This window comes from Chelmon rostratus, chromosome 19, assembly GCF_017976325.1.
Source record: "Chelmon rostratus isolate fCheRos1 chromosome 19, fCheRos1.pri, whole genome shotgun sequence".
Classification (NCBI taxonomy): Eukaryota; Metazoa; Chordata; class Actinopteri; order Chaetodontiformes; family Chaetodontidae; genus Chelmon; species Chelmon rostratus.
The window spans coordinates 20,133,893-20,154,301 of record NC_055676.1 but is presented as its reverse complement, the minus strand read 5'-3'; the positions used below and the strand labels follow the sequence as shown (position 1 = coordinate 20,154,301).

General features: G+C 40.3%; 1 protein-coding gene across 1 annotated transcript; it reads right to left on the bottom strand.

The window, feature by feature from the left end:
- Nucleotides 1–370: 370 nt before the first annotated feature.
- Nucleotides 371–19,702, bottom strand: pitpnb (phosphatidylinositol transfer protein, beta). The gene is made up of 12 exons (XM_041960407.1): nucleotides 19,655–19,702; nucleotides 13,214–13,244; nucleotides 12,030–12,175; nucleotides 11,039–11,130; nucleotides 10,811–10,818; nucleotides 9,987–10,061; nucleotides 9,701–9,784; nucleotides 5,724–5,801; nucleotides 5,518–5,622; nucleotides 4,750–4,872; nucleotides 4,423–4,502; nucleotides 371–3,274 (listed from the first exon to the last, which is right to left on the bottom strand). Exons 1-11 carry the CDS (start codon nucleotides 19,672–19,674, stop codon nucleotides 4,455–4,457), a joined length of 810 nt encoding a protein of 269 aa, XP_041816341.1. The 5' UTR covers nucleotides 19,675–19,702; the 3' UTR covers nucleotides 371–3,274; nucleotides 4,423–4,454.
- Nucleotides 19,703–20,409: the final 707 nt, after the last annotated feature.

The following is a 20,409-nucleotide window of genomic DNA, read 5'->3' as shown; positions in this document are numbered from 1 at the left end:
GCTTTAATTGAAGAGACAAAACATCAAGGTTCAACTGAAATGTGAAAACATCCATCTGAAATTAAGACTGGGAGAAGATTGTGGCACATGTGGAAATGACGTGGTGTCGTTTTTGTTCATTCTTACTTCAGTTAGTAGTGTTGAAAGTCTGTTGGTGGTTTTTCTTTCATTTCAAAATATTCACAGCCTGAAATAAATTTCAATGTCAGAATTAAAATTCCTAATCAGGAACAATTATATTCTTATGTTAGAATGAGCAAAGTAATTTTCAAAAAATATTTTTTCTCTTATTTCCAGTGAGTGTGGTGACGAGTTCATAGCTCAGTAAAAATGAAAACACTCATCCTGAGAAAAAACAGGACACATCACATCGATTCTCTTATTTGTTCAAATTTATTAGATATTCTGTTATGTTCCATTGTCTAGACCTTCCGTCACAGCTTGAAAGCTGTGAAAAGAAAAAAAAGGAACTAATTGTATTACATTCACTACTAATTCCCCTGAATTTTGCCTTATCAGAAAAGAGAAAATTGAATACATCGTGAATCTTTGTCTTTCAAAAACAAAAAAAAAGAGAAAACATGAAAGAAAAAAACAGTAGATTTTGCAAGTGCTTATTTACGATTACAATAAAGAAAACAGTATTTTGGACTCCATCTGTTCCCTAGGCTTCTATCCCTCCCCTCACAGTCATACCCTGACTGGCATCACTGGTAATGCTACAAAACTGTACATCACACAGCCTATTCTAGTCAACAGGGCGACTCCCCTTCATCATCAAACTCAGTCAAGCTTTTCACTCCTCATCGCTAATCGGAGGTCGAGCCGAGTGCAGTTTGATCTTGAGGAGAAGCCGCCCCTTTAAAGGATTTCCCTTCTTGTCTGATGCTGTTCAAGAGCTTCTCAAAAGCACTGATCAAACGGAGAATATTCAAGACAAAAGAAAGGAAAATGTAAAGAATAATAATAATTAAAAAAAGAAACAAGTGTTGAGCATGCAGATCCGAATCTAGAGTTGTTTTAGTAAATCTCTCCTCGTGTGTCGGTGATATAACGGCTCCATGTCATGCTTGTACAGGTGTGAAACATGGCAGTGTTCCTGCAGCTCAGAAGCGTCCTGCATACTCCGACACATGTGTCTCCTAGCTGTACATTCATAAGCATGGATGAGGTACAGTTTAACTACAGTATGAGCAACAACACGTGGACAGTCTGCTCCGCTTCACACAGCACGCCGTCCACAGAGCTGACAACACCAGAACTCACTTCAGTTACTTTCAGCAGTACAGTATTGAATGATAGACCTGACAATGCTTTAGTAGCTGTGAATATTCCATTCAAGTCAGTGTATGTATGTACAGTTTGTCCATTTCTATGATGGGCCTATTATAAAGTACACTTATACTCTCTTTAAACCTGTCCAACATTAACCACGCACAGATAGGTAACAACAAAACCTACACGCTCATACCTGATCCAACAAACAAATCATAGCTGTGTAACCGCGCTAAGCTACGTCATGACCATATAAAACATCACGAAATATTTCACCTACAGCCCAGCAGGATCTGCATGACGCGCCAAATAAAGACGGCTAAAGTGAGCTCCTGCTGCGACACAGCCTGGAGCCAGTGCAGCCAAAACTAAGACAAAGCAGTGCTGCAGGAAAAGAGAGCGGGAAGAAGACGCCGCCTGTTTTCAGATCAAGGTTTCTACCAGATCATCCAACGCCGGTTTCAACTGTTGGCTCAAATGTTCTTTAACCTTTGCCAAAATGATTCCATCCGTAAATAAACAGTCCAGAAAAGTTCAGACTGACCAACTCTGACTTTTTAGTAGCTCAGGTAGATGAAAAGCTTTTTAAAAATCACTATACATGGTGAAAATAAAAAATACAAACTATACACCCAGACTGCTTGTCACTGCAACGAACATCGCACATCTGCCTGGACCCATCTGCTCAGTCAGTTGAGAGAGGAAGCGGTAGTTTGAGAAAGATAAAAAAAACTACCTTGATTCATGCACGCAGCATCGCACAGACTCTCATCCTCATTTGTTTTAGTTAAAAAAAAAAGAAAAAAAGCTTCTGTGGAGGCTGCGGGGGCCTCCGGTTAAAGCCCTGGCCAAAGAGAAAGGACATGCAGCGACAGCATGAGGCAGGTTCAACAGGCTGGTCGTGGAGCGAGAGCACGGCAGTGTGCTGAGACCTCTCGCGAGCCTCGATGATAGTAAGCTGAACGTTATCCATCTCAGTCCCAAGACTGACGGTCCTTTAAGAGCGAAGGCAGTTGATAACACAAACGAGCACACAAATGCACACACTAACACACAGGTGTTTTTGTACAGACTCTCCTAGAGGGCGCGAACCCTCTCGCTAATCAACACAAACAATCCACTTGAGCGAAGCTGCATTGCAGCGACTGTACACATGCAATGACAGTTTAGTGAGGAGTTTTCGTTGTCCACATGCACTTGTGACGGAGGGGGAGGAGGCCTGGTGTGCATGTCGAAATGTGGGACACGTGTACATGTGAGGGGAAAACAACAGCAGAGGTTTTGCTATCATGCAGGAGCATTTACTTTGCTTTGAACCATTAACGGGCGTGGATTAGCCTCGAGATTAAAACTAGAAAAGAAAGAAAAATAAAAACATCAGTATTCCCAAACAACTGCCAGACAGAGGGGACAGTGAGACAAGGGGGAGGAGATCCAGACAAATTTCATCAGGACAAGAATACAGACAATATTGAGGGGGGAGACAAGGATTAAAGTAGAGACAGACAGTTATAATACAAGGGAAGTCGGGAGATAAATGGTCCAATACCTGCTAGTAATCTTATACCAATTTCTGTGGGAACCTGTAGACTAAAAACATTCTACTTAATTTAAAAGGCTTGACTTTCTGAGTCACGGTGTACACACCTGAATAAAAACAAAGCCCATTGTAATAATCAACTAACAATTACATATCAGGCAAGTTACGTTCTGTGCAAAGAGTTTTTTTTTCTTTTTATATGTATGCAAAACCATGTTTTTTTATTTTCTGAGTGAACAGGAGGCTTGTGATTGGGGTAGGGTCTGTACAGTACTGTTAACCAATCTTGTCAAACCCCCCAATGAATCATGTGAGACAGGAAGAGAAGAGGCGACGTCAGGGCCACTTCCTCATCGTGGTGGACGTGTCTCTGATGACATCATCATGACAGGGTTTGGTTGATTTGCCTCATTGCTCATGAGCAGCACTGGTGCCTCGAATCGGACCTTTACTACGCAGCTGAGAGACGGAGAAAGAGGAAAGAAGGTTTGTGTTCAGTTTGGTTCAGTTCAGTTAATAAAAGCCACAGAGATGTTTGAATCTGCTCGCAACAAGCCATGCAACATGCAGGAGAGATCAGAGGGGAAACACCGTCCGCAAGGTTAGTTCTTATCTTTTTTCCCACAATCGCAAAACATCAGGAGGAAAACAAACTGAGAGCACAGAGTGAGGCGTTCAGGACGAGTGAACGAGCTGTAAGAGAACGTTAAATGGTGAGAAATGACAAATGTGAGTCGATGAATGGCAGGCAGAAGGAAAACGACTCAAACACAAAAGAAAATGGCCCCGTTCTTCAGATGTGGTCAACACAGTCAGCTGGATTGGTTGAATTTTTCTGGCTAAAAGACAACCTAAAGGTCTTCAACAAAAATAAGTGCAGGCGTATTTTCACAGTTTCAACCACTTAAAATCACATACATGAAGCCACTCTCAGGTGCTTCGGTCAATTTTGCCAATCAAATGCAGTTTTCTTTGTTTTCTATGTGCTAAAATGAGCATTTGGCTTTTGTAATTGCAACTTTTGCTATTTTCTAATTGAGTTATTTGAAGCCTTGATTTTAGATGAGAACATATAAATCATTATCAATATAAAGAGAAGAGAGAATTCTTGTTGTTATGGCCAAAAACATCCTCTGTGTCACAGTGACCTTTGACCATCAAAATTGAATCAGCTCATCGTCGAGTCCAAGTGAACATTTGTGCCAAATGTGAAGAAATTTCCTCAAAGTGTTCCTCAGATATCATGTTCACAGATATGGGAGGGATGGCACAACTGGCAGAACATAATGCCTCCACAGCTGTCACCGGCACACAGCCATAAAAATCTATTGTCTAACAAGAACCAAATTAGCCGGCTGAGAAACAACAAGCTCATTTAGCTGGCTAACAGGATGCTAACAGGATGCTAGCCTGGATTAGTTAAGCCACATTTTCAGAACGGAGCCCATGAGATGGAAACAGAGGAAGATTAGAACGGAAAGACGACACAGAGCTCAAAAGATGTCAAGCACAAAAGATCTGAAAACGAACGGGTAAGTTAAAAGCATTAAGAAAAGGGTGGAGAATGATCCATGCAGCGCCACCACCTCTCCTTTGTTGAGACTTACTCAGCCTGCCTCTAGTCTACTGCGACGGGCCTCTATTCGTCTGTCGCAGAGGTCCCTCGCACATCTCCCTTCTGACGCATCTAATGTGAAATTCAGGAGTAAAACGGGTTAAACAAGTACACAAAGTATGTTGTGTCGTCTCCAGCAGTCTGGTAAACACCATCATCAATCATCATTCAGAACAGAAGACTTTGTTTCGTGTGTGAGCTCCTCGGTTTTAAGAACATCCGTAAACATGCAGACATTCAAACCCCACGCCAGAGGACGCCGGGACAGTCCAGGAGTGGAAGTCTGAGAGGACACTTGTGTGTTCGGCGAGTTAATTACCTCCTCAAGCTCTTTTTGGGTCTCCTCTTCCATCCGCCTGATGTCCTCCATGGTCAAACCCATCCATCTGTCAATCCAGCAGAACAGCTGGCGGTGGAAGTTGGTGAAAATACGCTTTTCTTGCTGTGGTAGGAAGGAAAGGAAGTAAAACAACTGCACAACCAAAAGGTGGGTTAGAGACAGATAACAGGACGGACTCGTTTCCTTCCTTCAGTCCACGTAGCACTTTAATATTATTTCACCGGCAGAATAATAACAGTAATATGAAGGAACCAGTGAAAACGTCATAATGTCGGATGAGTTTTACAGGACCAGACATGCAGAGGCCAAAAAGGATTGTGTTCAGAGAAATCCATCATGAAACTGTCTGAGAGCAACAGTGGTGGAAGAGGTACTTTCTAAAGTATCTTTTACTTCAGTCAAAGTAGCAACACCACAGTGCACAAATACTCAAGTCAAGTAAAAGTCAAAATCTTACTAAGGGAAAAGTGGAAAAGTACTGGCATCAAAATATACTTCAATTACCAAGTGCAGAATGGCCCATTTTAGAATAATATACGTATATTCTATTACTGCATGATAAATATGCATGCATTAATGTCTTCAGCACAGCTTTTACCAGCTGCAACATTAAGTTGCAGCTGGTAAAAACAATTCACAGGCTTCACTGACAAAATAAATATCAATTCAACATTACGAAGCATTAAAGTATAACATGAAGTACGACACTTCTGCAAATCATCTGATGTTAAAAATATTCTGCATTACCTTGTGGATGAAATTTTCCACTTTGGTCTGCAGACCCCACCATCTGAACTTGACGGTGACCAGTTTGTATGCACACATGTAAGGACAATCTGTCTTCAGCTCATTCTGCGAATGAACACAAGAGAAAACAGGTCACGAACCACAAGATGTGACAGAGGACACACAGCGATCAGCGCATCTCTGCTCTCTGTGACGACGTCAGGTACCTTCCATTCAGGGCTTAGAGGTCCTCTTCCTGTCTTGGCGGAGTGGAAAAGAGCAGGATCCTCTTCTGGCTTATAGTCCTAAAAGAGAACAAAACATTAAGATCCTGCAAGAAACAGACGACCTGAGTGACACCTGTGGACACAGCTGCAAGTCTACTGACTGAATGAGTCACGAGGATGTAGGAAGTGAAACATGACCAGTGTGATTTTCTCTGAAATCTTGCATGGAAAAGATGAAGTGAAGGGAAGTATGAGCCATTTCAAAAGAACAAATCTCCACATTTGGTGATTCAGTATTTGCCAGTAAAACTGAGGGATTAAAGGCGCCCTGTGGAGTTTTTACTGGTAAACAAAAGCGGTTTCCACTCAGTGTTTCTCAACCAAAATGCATCGTGTGCATCTTTGAGATCCAACAAACATGTTGAATGTGTTTCCTTCATCATGAAGTATTTGTGCATGTGGGAAAAGTTTGCCTTCGGGGCTTAAAACCTTCACGAAGTCACTTTAGTTTAATTACAGTTGATGTTCAATATTTTATAGGTATTTTATAATGAGGATTTTAAAATCATAGGTAGGTTTAGAGGCTTTTGTCAGGAGAAATACTGGAGTCTGTTTATATCAGAACTCATACAGCCCACGTCCCTGCTGATTAAATCTAGTTTTACACACACACGCACGCACGCACGCTCGTGTGAAACCAAAAGTCAGCGTTGACTTTTTATTTTAACCCACACCACGATCTTTACCTAAACCTAAATGGTTCGGTGCCTAAAACTCATCAAACTGTGACCGTTTCATTACGCTAACCACATGTAAGAAAGGTCTTCTGCCTTCTGCAAATTTGCAAATATTTACTTGTCCCCTGTGCAATATTTGCAAGGCTAGATTTTAAATCATGCAATGTTTACAGGCAGTACATGATTGCTAGCTTGCGGTCATCATCTTCACTGTCTTTTGTTGGCACATGGCTTCTCTTGTTTGCAGGTTGCTACAACCAGCTGTTGATCAGTGGAACAGCATGAAACCGCCTCTAGGATGTTAATCATGATGCCCAAATACAAAAACAGGTGTAGCTCTGTGGCAATACTACTGGTCAAAAACGGACACACCTCATTTATGCTTTAACACAGAAAATTGTCTGCTTGAAATAACAGTAGTAATTATTTAAATTACATCTCATCCTTCTCCCTTTAAAAAAATCTAATTCTAAGAATATGCAAATAATCATTTATAAAGTTGAACTTCTTTCACTTTCTTTCCATTTCACATTTGTGTAAATTGCATATATTAGTTTCAGAACAGCAGTTACTCGTCCTCTGAGATGAACTGAGACTTAAGGCGAGCTCTGAGAAACTGAAGCTGAAGGTTTTGCGGTGGCCCTCACAGTCTCTCGATCATAACATCAATGTGTGGATGTGGAAAACGTGTGGACAGACCTCAAAGGAGCAGAACAAGCAAGACAGTCCAACAATCACAGAAGTAACAGCCTTTTGCAGGAAGAATGGCCAAAAATCCCAAACAGGAACTGAAAGACAGATACTTGTCAAAGGGGGTGTTACTAAGTCCTGTGCAGGGGGGCCAAACTTTTGCCTCTGACCCTTTTCTTTTTTGTTATTTTGAAAGTATAAAAGATGGAAATAAAAAAGTAATGTTGCTTAAAATATTGCAGAAATATTTCATCTTCAGCTCTATGACTTTTGGAATCAGCCTCTGTACGTGGCTTTCACAGCACAGCAACATCATGTACTTTTACTGTGTGTAAATGTAAAGCAGTCACTGAAACCATTTTCTCCATGTGCATCTTACAGAAGACGAGTTTACACCAGCCAGTGCTGACTCACTCATAATGAAGCTGTTTAGTCGGAGGAATCAGCAACAGCAAGACTGTATTTTCACTGCATCCCAACCCCCGAGCTCAAGGCTCAGTGTGCTGTTTTAATCCATTAGCTCTGTAGGGAAAGACTGGAGGATGCTTGGAGCAGATGGACATTCAGATTAAGCCTTGGCCTCAACACTGATCCACTTTAGTCATTATAGAACAGGAGCTAGTGTAAGAACCACTGGGACAACTTCGACCCACCTGGCATGAAGAGTGGCTCCTTAATGCCTCCTTTAAGATGTTAAACCTCGCGCAACATGATGGTTTGGGTATTACTGACTGATAGGTGCCACAAGGGACTAATGAGAGACTTTAAAAGACGGTTCATTTATCAGTGGTCTCATGCTAAAAACCAAAGTGTGACAATCTGTATTCTGTGACTGCATCGTGTTTGAACTCTATCAACTGAATCAAATCAAATCAAATGTTGTCTAAGAACTGATTAGCCATCACGGTGCTTCCCCTTTAGAAAGAAATGCAGTCCAGCTGAATTCTCATGTCATTTAAACAACACAGGGAACACTTTAACTGATAGAGAGTGGAGGCGGACAGGAAACACAGTGAGGGGGAGACGTGCATCAAACGTTCACGTGCCGAATCAAACAGGGATTATTCACTGCATTAAAGAGCCAAATGATGATTATATCCATTACTGACAACTGAGGAGATGATTAGCGACTGCTGGAACTGTGTGTATTGTATTTTTTAATGTTTGTATGAATAGTATAAAAATGAGTTTGCTGTAGTAATCCACTATTTATGTACCAAACGTGTGTTTTACATTCAGGACTAGAATATAACATGAATTGATGTAAAACAGGCTCAAATCTGTTCCTCCAGTGTATCGTCTGTAAGTCAGGCAGTGTCCAGCCTGGAAACAATGCAACCCTCTCATTCATTTGAATGAGGCCAGTCTGGCGGCGCAGCAGGGGTGCCAACACAGAGGGCTCCCAAAAAAGTTTAATCTATCTATATGAAGCTGGCAAGGTGCTGTGCTGGCCAATCACATACATGCAAGCACGCCTGGTGAATTACTTTGCAACATGAACACTGTATTTCTACTGCTCACCCTGCGATTGCTGTGAGATGAAGATAAAATAACTGCTGCTGTAATAATCTGCCAGCCTACTATAAACCACTGGGTGGTGTTTTGGTATCTGAGAAGCCTTCAAATACACAGATCTGTCTGTCAAACTGGACTTCCTGGATGAAACTTCATGTCTTATTGGTCCCTGAAGCAACACAACCCAGAGCAATGCACTGTTTTAAGGCAGGGCTGAGTTCAGTCTGACTGCATGGTGCTCCTGACAAAAGCTTCACTCAAACTCTGATTATTCAACAGTCAACATCTGCTGTAATTGTAGCTTCCAGCTGTTAATAATGCTGATAACATAGCCTATATCCTATCATCAGGCTGAAGCTTCTCAGAGCTGCCACTGAAGACAACAAAGGACAATCTGAAAATGTAAGCGATCAGCAAAGCCTACATGGTATGTGTCCTAACAACCAGACTATCAGGGTATGGCTTACCGTTATAAATAACTGCAACAGCACAATGAAAGGTCTGTTTTTGGATGGGTTTTCCTTTTCAGGAGTGACACGTTTTTCTACGAACACATTAAGCGTTGTTCACCTTTGCTCAAAGCAGGTGTTGCTTACAGAGCACTGGAGGTAATCATATAACCATCATAATAAGCTGACATGTGGAGCCACAACAGGAAAAACATGTTTTAGCCAAATACCATTAGAGAGGAGATTTAGACTCTTCCTTTGTTAACTTGTGTAAATATTCACTGAACAACCCAGTCCTAATCCTCACTTGTACTTCCAGGCCATCTTCTGTGAGGCTTTATAGATGATTGCCCTGATAACTGTGGATAAATGAACAAAGTGACTGTATCTCAGCTGCTTTAAGTCAACCTGTATGACCACACTCCTCCTCAGGGTGGAGACATCCTGCAGTAAATCAGAGGTGTTACCTCCTCCGGCTGTGTGCTGTCTAGTTACAGATGATCCACTCACAAAACATTTTGAGATCTTTGTTTAGTGGTTTGAAAAAGCCCTTGAACACCACCAGCATGGTAGCAGTTAAACTCACCCCAGGGGCCACTTCTTCTTTGTTTGAAATATCTATGGGAACCACCTCCACGGTCCTCCACGTCTGCTCGTCCAGGTCATGGACCTGGTACAAAAGACAAAGACAAGCAAGTTAAACTCAGCAGTGCACAGATAACAAGTGACTCTGTGTTTCTCATTCAAATCGGTGTTGAGTGCAAATCTAATGAGATTCAAATTGAAAACCACACAGGTGGACTGTAACTTGAACCTCATACCAGTGTCAGACAGTCAGGATATCTCGGTCTCTGCTGCTTCAATTTACTTACATTTTCTATTGTTCCCATGTCAGGTTTGTGCCACGTCTCGATCTTTATCATAAAGTCATCCTTCATGTACTCATTCTGAAAAGAGGAGAAAACATACAGACTTCATCACGGGGATAATGAATATTTGGCTTTTAGTTTTTAAAGTGTCTGCCTGAGAAATCAGGAACTGCTGCTACAGTGAATGACGACAGGTGCAGCTGATCTAAGGCGGCACCATGAATGGAGGATACTAAGAGATGTACTTAAACCCTACAGCTAAATCCAATTAGCTGATCAGACATTTAGACTGAAACGACACTAGAGATGCAGCATTCCTCAGCTCAGATCTATCTTTAACCCTCACTTGTTAGCTTGCAGATAATTGTGTAGTATTGAAAACAGCTAAATTTCACAGAAAACTATCAAAGAAGTGAAGTAACAAAACTTTTCATGTCAAGTTCAAATTTGTTCAATTTTGATATGAAACTTGCACCACTGACCAAAAGCAAGTCATCTCGATGGTGCTGACCCGTGAGGGTACAGAGAGCCGGAGAGGCCAAAAAGAGGAAGCCATCATAGTTTAACTGTGCTGCAGCATCCACCTTTATTTAACCTCCTCTGTGGGAGTATAACTGCCCAGTACAGAGAAAACAGAAAGAAGCTTGTTCCTGTGCTCCCTTGTTAGTGGTTAGCTTGTCAGCTATAGTAATTCACTAACTAGACCTGCAAGTAGTCCCGCTGTCACCAAGCTCTACAAGACCAGATATATGAAAAAGACATGCAGCTGAATTTTGCACTCTCACTTTCTGATGAGATCAGAGCTTAAAGTTTGACAAACAACTCACCGTCACAACTGCAGAGGGAGGAGGTGAAAGGGAAAAAAAAGAAAAAATGAGCATCAGTATGTTTGAAAAAACGAGCACTTTCAAACCATATACAGAAAAAAACCCCATAAAATGTCCATTTAAGTGAGGCCATGACCACATGCAGCTATGACCTTTCATGTTTAAGATATCATGCATGCACACAGCAGTGAAAAGTACGAACTGATTCATTCTTCAGCTTGAACTTACTGGTGCGACAGTACGGGTAGGCGTTCCAAGCCTTTTCGTGAAAAACTAACGCTCCCTCTGGTGCGATCATCTTCACAAACCCTGGGACTTTACTGCACAGGGAGAGAAGAAGTCAGACAACCAAGCACACCGAATACAGAGGATGGACAAAATAAGAGGAAACACCTGGATGACCCTGGTGTCACAACCACGTCAGCTCTCCTTGTAATGCTTCATAGAAATCTGTATGTAGTTGAGTTATTAAACCTTTATCTTATTTGAGGGATGAAGACAATCTATTTTGCACCAGGTTCCCTTTCTTCACTCTTCAGTCTGACTTCATGATATCTGAATTTGCTTGGCAGACTTCATGGAGATGTTATCAGCATGAAATATGGAGAACATCACGCAGGAATGGTGTTTGCTCTGTATGGTAAAGCTGGTTCAGTAAAATGGCTGCTTATTTTGGCTGCTGCACAACCAAGCAGAGTAGTCAAACACCTAATGTCTCCCCTCCGATGGCTGCCAATACAGTTCTGCCATCAGACTGAACAGCTGGCAACAGGCACGGCCTGCTAACGTTTCCTGCGATCCAAACAAACACATCCAGATGGAGGCAAAAAGTCAGATCATGTTGTCATTGCCAACACTCCAGGTTTTATGCGCCTTACTTACTTAGGTAACTTGTTTGGGGGTTTGCTAAAGGTGATAGGTATTTATGTCTATCACACATGTGTCAGTTGTGTGGTAAATTGAGGCTGCAGATGTTCACCTGTCTCTCCGTCCCTATCAGTGAGGTTTAAATGGCCTCTGCTGCATGTGTGGCACATGTTTTTTCTTTAAAGTTTACAAATCCTGTCAAACAGTATTCAGCTTAGCCGTTACTATATGAGTGAGTGTAAGTTCTCTTTCCAAAGGTGCCTCCATTATTTTGTCTACCCTGTGAATATGTAAACTCAGTGTTATCCAATGATTTCAGTGAGAAAAAGCCAAGCTTTTTTCAAGGACTTGCCTCTTTAGATGGTATATTTTATGCGTGTATTGTCCCTTCTCCCCATCCTTCTCATAAGGTTCATTCTTCAGCACCTCGATGCCTTCTCCTCCTCCTGTCTCGTTCTTGCTGGCCTCGGCCACGGAGTACAGCTGCCCTACTTGATACTGTGAGAAATGGGAAGAGAAAGAAGACATAGACTGAAGATCTTGAAGTAAACAGCCTTAAACAACAGGAGCAAATCCTGTGGGTTATTTGCTAGAATAGACACAAACTGAGCAGGTCCCTGAAGCTGAGGCAGATGCTTTATGGATGCAGTACCACTACAGGCCACTAGATGCTACACAGAAAATTCCTAGACTGTATTTAAGTTTACTGCAGCTTTTTGACTGTTGATCTCATATTTCTGGGTCTATTCAGATGGCAGTGAGCTGTAAACTCAAACTGATTCAAGCATCCTTTCATCAAACTGTGGCTAACCCCACAAAGGCTACATCCATGTTCTTGTACAGTCTATAGCATAGACATCCTAATTAATCTTCAAAATAAAGTTTGTACACTAATTACACCTTAGAGGCCTTACTTTTGATGTGGCATATGGAATATTAACATCTTTTGTTAGGATTTTACGGCTGCAACAATTATTGTGACAAAGGAATACTAACCCGGACACCTCTGGCTGTGTTTATTCTACCCAAAACCCTGGATTTTTAAAAAAAGCATTTCTCATAGAAACCAAATGCTATAACTGCCAGACACATGTTTTTCCCCTTTCGAGTCGAAAAGTTTGTGAAGTAGGGCCAACGTATGATGTCACTGGATATCACAATGGGGTCTGGGCTCATTTTTTTGAGAGTATAAACAGTACAATTACATAGAAAACTAAGCACAAAAAAATGTGATTTATATTGAGAGCAAGATGACAAAGAGAATGTGGTTTTATAGGCTGAGCTCACACCCAGTCCAGTTCTCTGCAAACACCACTACCAGCCTGTCACACCAATACCAGTGCTCTCTAACAAAGGCTATTTTGTCTCAGTATGTGTACCAGTATTAGCACTCTGTGTACAGGAGAAAATAAATACATGACGGCTCCAACATGCTGTAGCTGTAATATATACTGTATCAGCAACTCTTAGGAAGACTGGATTCAAAGGATATTTGCTCAAAATAATTTGTGATGAAATATCAAAGAGGCTACTCACCTCTTCCACAGAGACTGGCAACACTACACGGCTGAAAGAGAGGAAACAAGGGAGAGGTGGGGCAGGAAATGGACAAACAAGTTAAATATATTTGAGTGTATGTAGAGTAAAATGCAAAATACTGCGAAGATGCTCAAATGTTAAGATTTTAAAGATTTTAAACAGTGCATGGTTGAGCCTGGGCAGAAGTTAGTGCTATTAATATTACTACTAAAATACTAAGCCAAGTCAATTTGATTTATATAGCACAAAATCACAACAGGCGTTATCTCAGGACACTTTTCATGTAGCGCAGGTCTAGACTGGACTGTTTATATTATTTACAGAGACCCAGCCACATCACAGTGTCTGAATGCACGGTGGGACTGAGTGACCTGACAAAAATGGAAAAGCATGAAGTTGTGTGTAAATTTCACTCTGACCATCTTTGGGGAAAAAAATGAAGTGGCCCTGTGCTAAAAGAGGAAAATCAGTCTCCCACTCTGAATGTTAAAACGCTGCTTCAGTCCCCAAAAGTGAGTCACATGGTTGTTGCCCTTTTATAAAGCAGCAATAATTCCTCATAACTGAGAGCCACATTTTAAGTAAGACAGCAAAAAAGATTCTGTATTTACAGCAAGACTAAGACACAATAATAAAGACAATGATGCACTAGGGTGCAATACAAAATGATGTCCTAAAACCATGACATTATAAGGGTAAATACAATAAATAGCCAACTAAGAAGGAATTTTATTTATGCCGCCACAATCCAAGTTTTATGTTTTTCTGTTTCATTTCATGTCACCATGACAGAGTGGGGCAACATGCTTTTGTTTAGTTTTGGTGGGTCACAGTAGGTGGGTGCAGTTTTTACTGTTCAGCTGTGATTATCAAGGAAAGGAAAACAGGCCTTCTCTTCCTCAACACAACATACTTTCAGTAGTAAAGTAAAGTAAACCATTTTAACAGGCCAATATACACAGTGAAAATACATTTACAAAAGAGAGCAGCAGCTCTTACAGCAGTGTAACCAGGGCTCAATAATGCACAGCCGAGATGTGGAAATTACAGCGTAATCATGGAATGGATGAATCCACTGAACAGACGCACAGTAAAAGGCACTGTCTTCCCTGTAGTTTCCTGTCCTCTCAGGCAGCCCCTCCTCCTCTGCCACGGCCGGCAGATTCAGCAGCCCAGCCTTAACTAACACCTAAACTGACTGATGAAGTTTGTTCAGGTCAGAGAGCCCCTTAACCAAAGGGACCATAAAGTAAACAGTAACTGAAAGCCATTAGACAATATATTTATACCCAAGAGAATTAACATAGAACTAGAGAGTGTACCCTAAAAACACTCTGTACACAAAGGATTTTACAGGTAAAGATACCCGTAAAGGACTTTTAATGGATGTGGCCAATAATACTTTTTACAGAACTTTTGAGCTGAAACAACCCACCAACAGTAAATAAATTGGCAACTGTTGTGATAACTGATTCTTTGAGCTACTGTTCCTGGCAAAAATTCCAGACATTTAATGTTTCCAGCTTCTTAATTTTTAGTATTTTCTGCATTATGTCATTGGAATACTTTTCGGTTTCGAATCGTTTGTCAGCCAAATTAATCTGAAGATGTCATCTTGGGCTTTAGGAAATTGTGACAAGTATTTTTCCTTATTTCAGACATGTAACAGACCTAATGAATACTTCTTAATGTACATACAAATATATTAGAGATGCACCCATTCACTTTTTCCAGTTCCAATGTGATTCCAATTCCCAAATTAGGATATCTGCCAATACCAATATCAGAGCTCTTCTTTCTTTGTTATTATTATGATTATTATTATTATCATCATCATTATTATTGTTATTGTTGTTTTTGTTGGTAGCATTATGTGTAAGGCTACACGACGCTGTAGTAAACCACCCAGCACCGCCTATTAAAAGACCAGAAAATATAGAAAACTGCAAGTTAAGTAGGTTTCAAACAGACAGGTGTAGGAGTGCAAATTGCTAGGGCAACTCCTTTAATGTTTTTTAAAAACTTAAAGGATAACTTTCTTTTTTTACAACCTGGACCTTATTTCTAGCATTAAATACGACCATTTACTCACCCAGACAACTTTGGTGCCATTTGGAGTCGTTTTGAAGAAATTAGCCCCAGAGGAGCGGCGCGTATATCTGAATAATGCGAGTACTCGGGGCACCCATGCGCAGCCTCTATAACGCATAATCTGCGGCGAAACTCGTTCATATTCCAATATTTTGTTATGATATGCTGGTGCTATTTCCCTCTGAGCCACGGTCGGCTAGTTTAGCTGTAGTTTGGCACAGCTATGGTTCGTTATTGCGTATTCGTAGCCGACCGCCGCAGAGTCAGCCGTGTTGTGGCTGGCTGCTCGCAGTGTGTGGAGTTTGGAAATGACATCATCCACGTCAGAGGTAGTTGTCTAGAGACGCCGGATGTTGATAACATGCCACCATGGGCTCAGAGGGCAATAGCACCAGCATATCATAACAAAATATTGGAATATGAACGAGTTTCGCCGCAGATTATGCGTTATAGAGGCTGCGCATGGATGCCCCGATTACTCGCATTATACGGATATACGCGCCGCTCCTCTGGGGCTAATTTCTTCAAAACAACTCCAAATGCCACCAAAGTTGTCTGGGTGAGTAAATGGGCGTATTTAATGCTAGAAATAAGGTCCAGGTTGTAAAAAACAAAAGTTATCCTTTAATAAATCAAGTGCATCAAGCAATGCATTATTAACTACTAGTAAGTAGATCTTTAGTTCAAAAGTAATACGAATTTTTCAAAGAGCGCAATGGCAAATTCTGAACTCCTTCATAAGGTTTTCAAAGTGAAAATTTGAAATAAAAGTGCAACAATTGTTTGGAGAAATAAATATCTGCACTATCAAAAACCCTATCAAATATAAGATAACTTGTATTTACAAATATATACAAATTATGTCAGCATCGGCACCCGATCCCGATATTGGATCAGATTGTCCAGACTCTAGTACATGTAACCCATCACAATAAATCTGGCATGTAACTGGAGGAACAATGTAGCACAAAGGCAGAGTGCACTGTTTATAATTCTGGTTCATAGCATGCATGTTGGTTCTGTAAAAATGTACAAACGCATCCACTGCATGAGATTGTGAAGTAGATCAATCAAGCTCAGTGTACCATGTTACAACAGAGAGGTTTTAATCCAGTGCCATGATGATCTGAGAGCTTTCACTCTGTCTATTTTAGATTAGATTTCAGCAAAAGATGAGGAATTAATCAGTGAAACTATCAGTGATACATTTGCTTCCATAAAGATGTTTTCCAGACATATTGTGGCATCAGTTTCATTTTACTGCCTAAAAGGGGAAGGATTACTCACCAAAATTCGTGTTTTGCTTCTATGTGCAAGATAAAGTGACCATTACAAAAACAACTTTGGCCCATGATGCACTTCAAACCCCACCTACTGCAATGACAACAGGAAGAATCCAGTTCTCCTCAGCTTACAGCCAGGTCTGTTAATGATTAATCAGTTATTGATTATTCACTGTTAAGAAACTGACTGTGCTGTGCTAGGAAAATGTCCCTTGTCAATTGTTAAAACCTTTATTGAGGAAAAACATGCATAATGTGGCCAGTGACAAGAAATTGCTAGCAAACTCCATCCTTAGTATTCAGTCTCATGCATTCATTATATACCCAAATTAACTGTGTTTACACTGGCAAACGCTCAGTAATACAGAGCAGTAACAATGGCAGCAGAGAGAAGGTCTACACTGGAAATAGCTTTGTTGGATAATACAAGGCAAAACTATTTCAATGATTTGACAACGGCTGATCAGTCATAGTTCAGGTGGTCCTGTAGTCAGACCAAGTGAAAGCCCTTTATGTGCCTTAGCAGACATCACAGACACCTGCAGCACAGTGCTGTGATGCTTAGACAGAGAGCAACTTCGTCAAAGTTTGAATATTGAGCTGCTTGATTAAATTTCCCTTCGCAATGCCCAACAAACTACCCAACCCAAAACATTTAATTCATCTAGAGCTGAAATCGATTAGTCAATCAACAGGATATTTATCTGACAACTGCTTGATTGTTCGTCATTTGTTATGCAGAATGCCAAACACTCAATGATTCCAGCCTCTAAAATGTGATGATTTGCTGATTTTGTGGCCATAAAGAAAAGTTATCTCAATATATGTGGGTTCTGGATTGTTGTTTTGACAACAAAAAAAAGAGAAAATTATTATTAACATTTTTCTGACATTTTATAGACTAGATGGCAGATTAACCGATTATAAAAATAATTAATGGATGCAGCCTTAAATTAATCAATACAGAAATAGCAGAGAGATCATTTTATTACATTACTTGCAGACGTAATCAACCTACATCTATAGCACAGTGTTTCTCTGTCAATCATAACCAAAGCTGAATTTCACAACTTCCCCTTACATTATTATGTAAGAGGTGAAGATTGTAGTACAGGTAAATAGGTTAAGCAGGTTGCAGGATGTCCAAATTGGTCTTATTGCAGATAGTGTGTTTGTAGCATGTAAAACAAATACATGTTAGAATATTTGTCTTCTTAATTGCGCAACTAACCACAAATGATTTGGTGCTGAATTGAACTGATTTAGAGTGGTCATAGTAAACACGTGTGAGGGTTAAGATGGTTTGAAGACATGACCAACAAAACCCTACCAAGGCATCACTAATAACAAGCATGGTGGTATGACAGAGCTCTCTTCCTGATGTCTTAGATTATTCACTACTCTATGTGTTGTGTGCAGTAAGAAAATGAATGGTCAACACTAATGGTAATGAACTTTTCTCTTTAAGATGTAGGCCTACACATTTTACACCAAACCCAGATGTTGTTACAGGTAAAACGGATTCACAGGTTTTCCATTTACAATATTATCTTCTGCATATGATAAGCTCATTTTCACAAGACACCTGCTTTAAATTGATCTTTAGTAATGAGTTACTACAGAACATGTAAAGATATGATTTGATAGGAATGTCTGTTTGCTTACTGACTGTATTGTGAGCAGAATAGTTAATATATTGTTCAACACGAAGACACTAGAAAGAGAAGATAGTGGCCAAATTACAGTACATCTGATCTTTAAACTGCCTTTTACCTGACTGGTCATATATATCATATTACTTTGTTTAATTATTTCATGTTATTCATTTAGTAATTATTATTATCATTACTACATGGTTATGGATAGACATCTCAGCTGTAGGAGCACACAGTACCTGTTACAGCTACACGTATGTCTTATAAAGCAGAATAAACGGTGTGGAAATGACAGCATCTCAAATTAAAGTCAGACCAAAACTTTGCTATATCCATCTGTCGTTTGAACAGCATTTAGTGCTACAGCAGCTATGATGCACGTTAGCACCAACGCTTACTGCTGAGTGTACATTAGGGAACACACGGGGTTAAGGGTGTGCTAGCTTAACATACCATGGCTACAACAGGTACCGTTATCTGGAGCGGATATAGGTTCGCACGAAGTAAAACTAGCTTTGCTGAGAAAAAAGTGGACAATAACAACCATCGCACTGTTCCAATGATATATAGTTATGGGCAGCATTCCGGTGATTGGCTATATAAAACAGGTAGCTTTACTCGTGTGTTAATATTAGCCGCCCAGTTAAAGGGCTAACTCTGTAATGCTAGCGGCAACAAAGTAACAGCAAAGTAGTTAGTCCTTCCACAACCTCAAGCTAGCTTGAAGGGTAACTTACCAGTGCTAAGTGGTATGAGCCAACACTGGAGGATTGCTCCTCCCGAACTCTTTGTTGTCGCTAAGGTTATGTCTGATACACCGTCATTACACAGCAGCTACCTAACGTTGGATGTGTGCTTTACAATTTTAATTCCGTCAGAAAATTGCCATGCTAGCAGCTAGCCGGCTGCTACAGCTAGCTTAGCTAGCTAGCTTTGATGGTAAATCCGACGGAGAAGGAACCTTAATCTGTCACTCACGGGACCAAAGCTTAACGTTACGGCACTTTAGCGATATAACACGAAGCTAACTGGCTAGCTAATGTTGGTGCTATATTCAACTATCAAAGTCAAGTTAACTAACTGAATGTTCATATTATTTGTGTGTAATCAGTGCAGCCGTTTTATGTAACTCATTATTATTAAGAAGCTAATTATCCTCTCTTACAACTCAGCAGTTACCGTTAGCTCGCACTAGCAACGCCTAAAAAAGACCGGTGCGTCCGCTTGTCCACGTCCTGATCCACCCTGCTCAAAGATGGCTTTTTACTGGCTACATGATCATTAAATTAATCGAACGACAGCGATGGACGGTACACACATGTTTACTCTTCAGTAATAAGCTCTTGGACAGGTAAAAATAGCTCTCTAAATGCGCCAAAAGACATTTTTTAAAAACACTTCAGACTCACTATTCCTTGATGAGCACCATCTTCGTCACCCGGGCTGCGCCTGCGCGCTGGGAGTCGACACCAGATAGAATTATCAATAAGTTAGTTCCGCCCTCCAGAAAAATCTGATTGGCTAAAGAATCCACACCATCTTTCTGTACACTGCCTCATCTACTGTAGTAACATGTATTCTAACATATTAATTTAAACGCTGTGATTGGCTGATAATAATATATAATAATAACATTGATGCAATGAAAAATCTATCAATGATAATGAAACGATCGGTACACATTTTCCAAGAAAGAAGAGTCATTATAAATACACTTATTTGATAATTGTGAATGTAAGATGATATTTTGAAAATATTTAGAGGAATATTTACGTAATTTAGCTAATTAGTAAAGACCCTGTTGCTTACTTTGTTTGTAATTCTGTCACTCCAAGAGAAATGATGATTGATTTGCTCAATCCTGTTACACAAATTCTATATATGTAAGTAAATATTTTAAAAATGTCCTGCAAATATCAGAGCATTTTATTTCATTGCAAGAACTCATGGAGAGCAGCAACTGGTGTCTGAAACACATGGAAATAGTGCTGCCAAACATCACGTGTACCATTTTATTTATTCATATATTGTTACGTATTTACTAATCTATTAATTATATACTATATATTCATTTTATTGATTGTGTGAGACCTCTTTGTGCATATAGTTGTATTTATTGCATCTTCTTTAGAAGTTATTCTGTAATGTGATATGTATTTCACCT

Bases quoted from the DNA above. Each gene is read 5' to 3' on its own strand.
- pitpnb (XM_041960407.1), bottom strand. From the start codon at position 19,674: ATGGTGCTCATCAAGGAATA. The intron at 12,176-13,213 runs GTGAGTAGCCTC...CATTTCTCACAG, and splicing joins TGCCAGTCTCTGTGGAAGAG to TATCAAGTAGGGCAGCTGTA. The intron at 5,623-5,723 runs GTACCTGACGTC...GTTCATTCGCAG, and splicing joins CTCTAAGCCCTGAATGGAAG to AATGAGCTGAAGACAGATTG.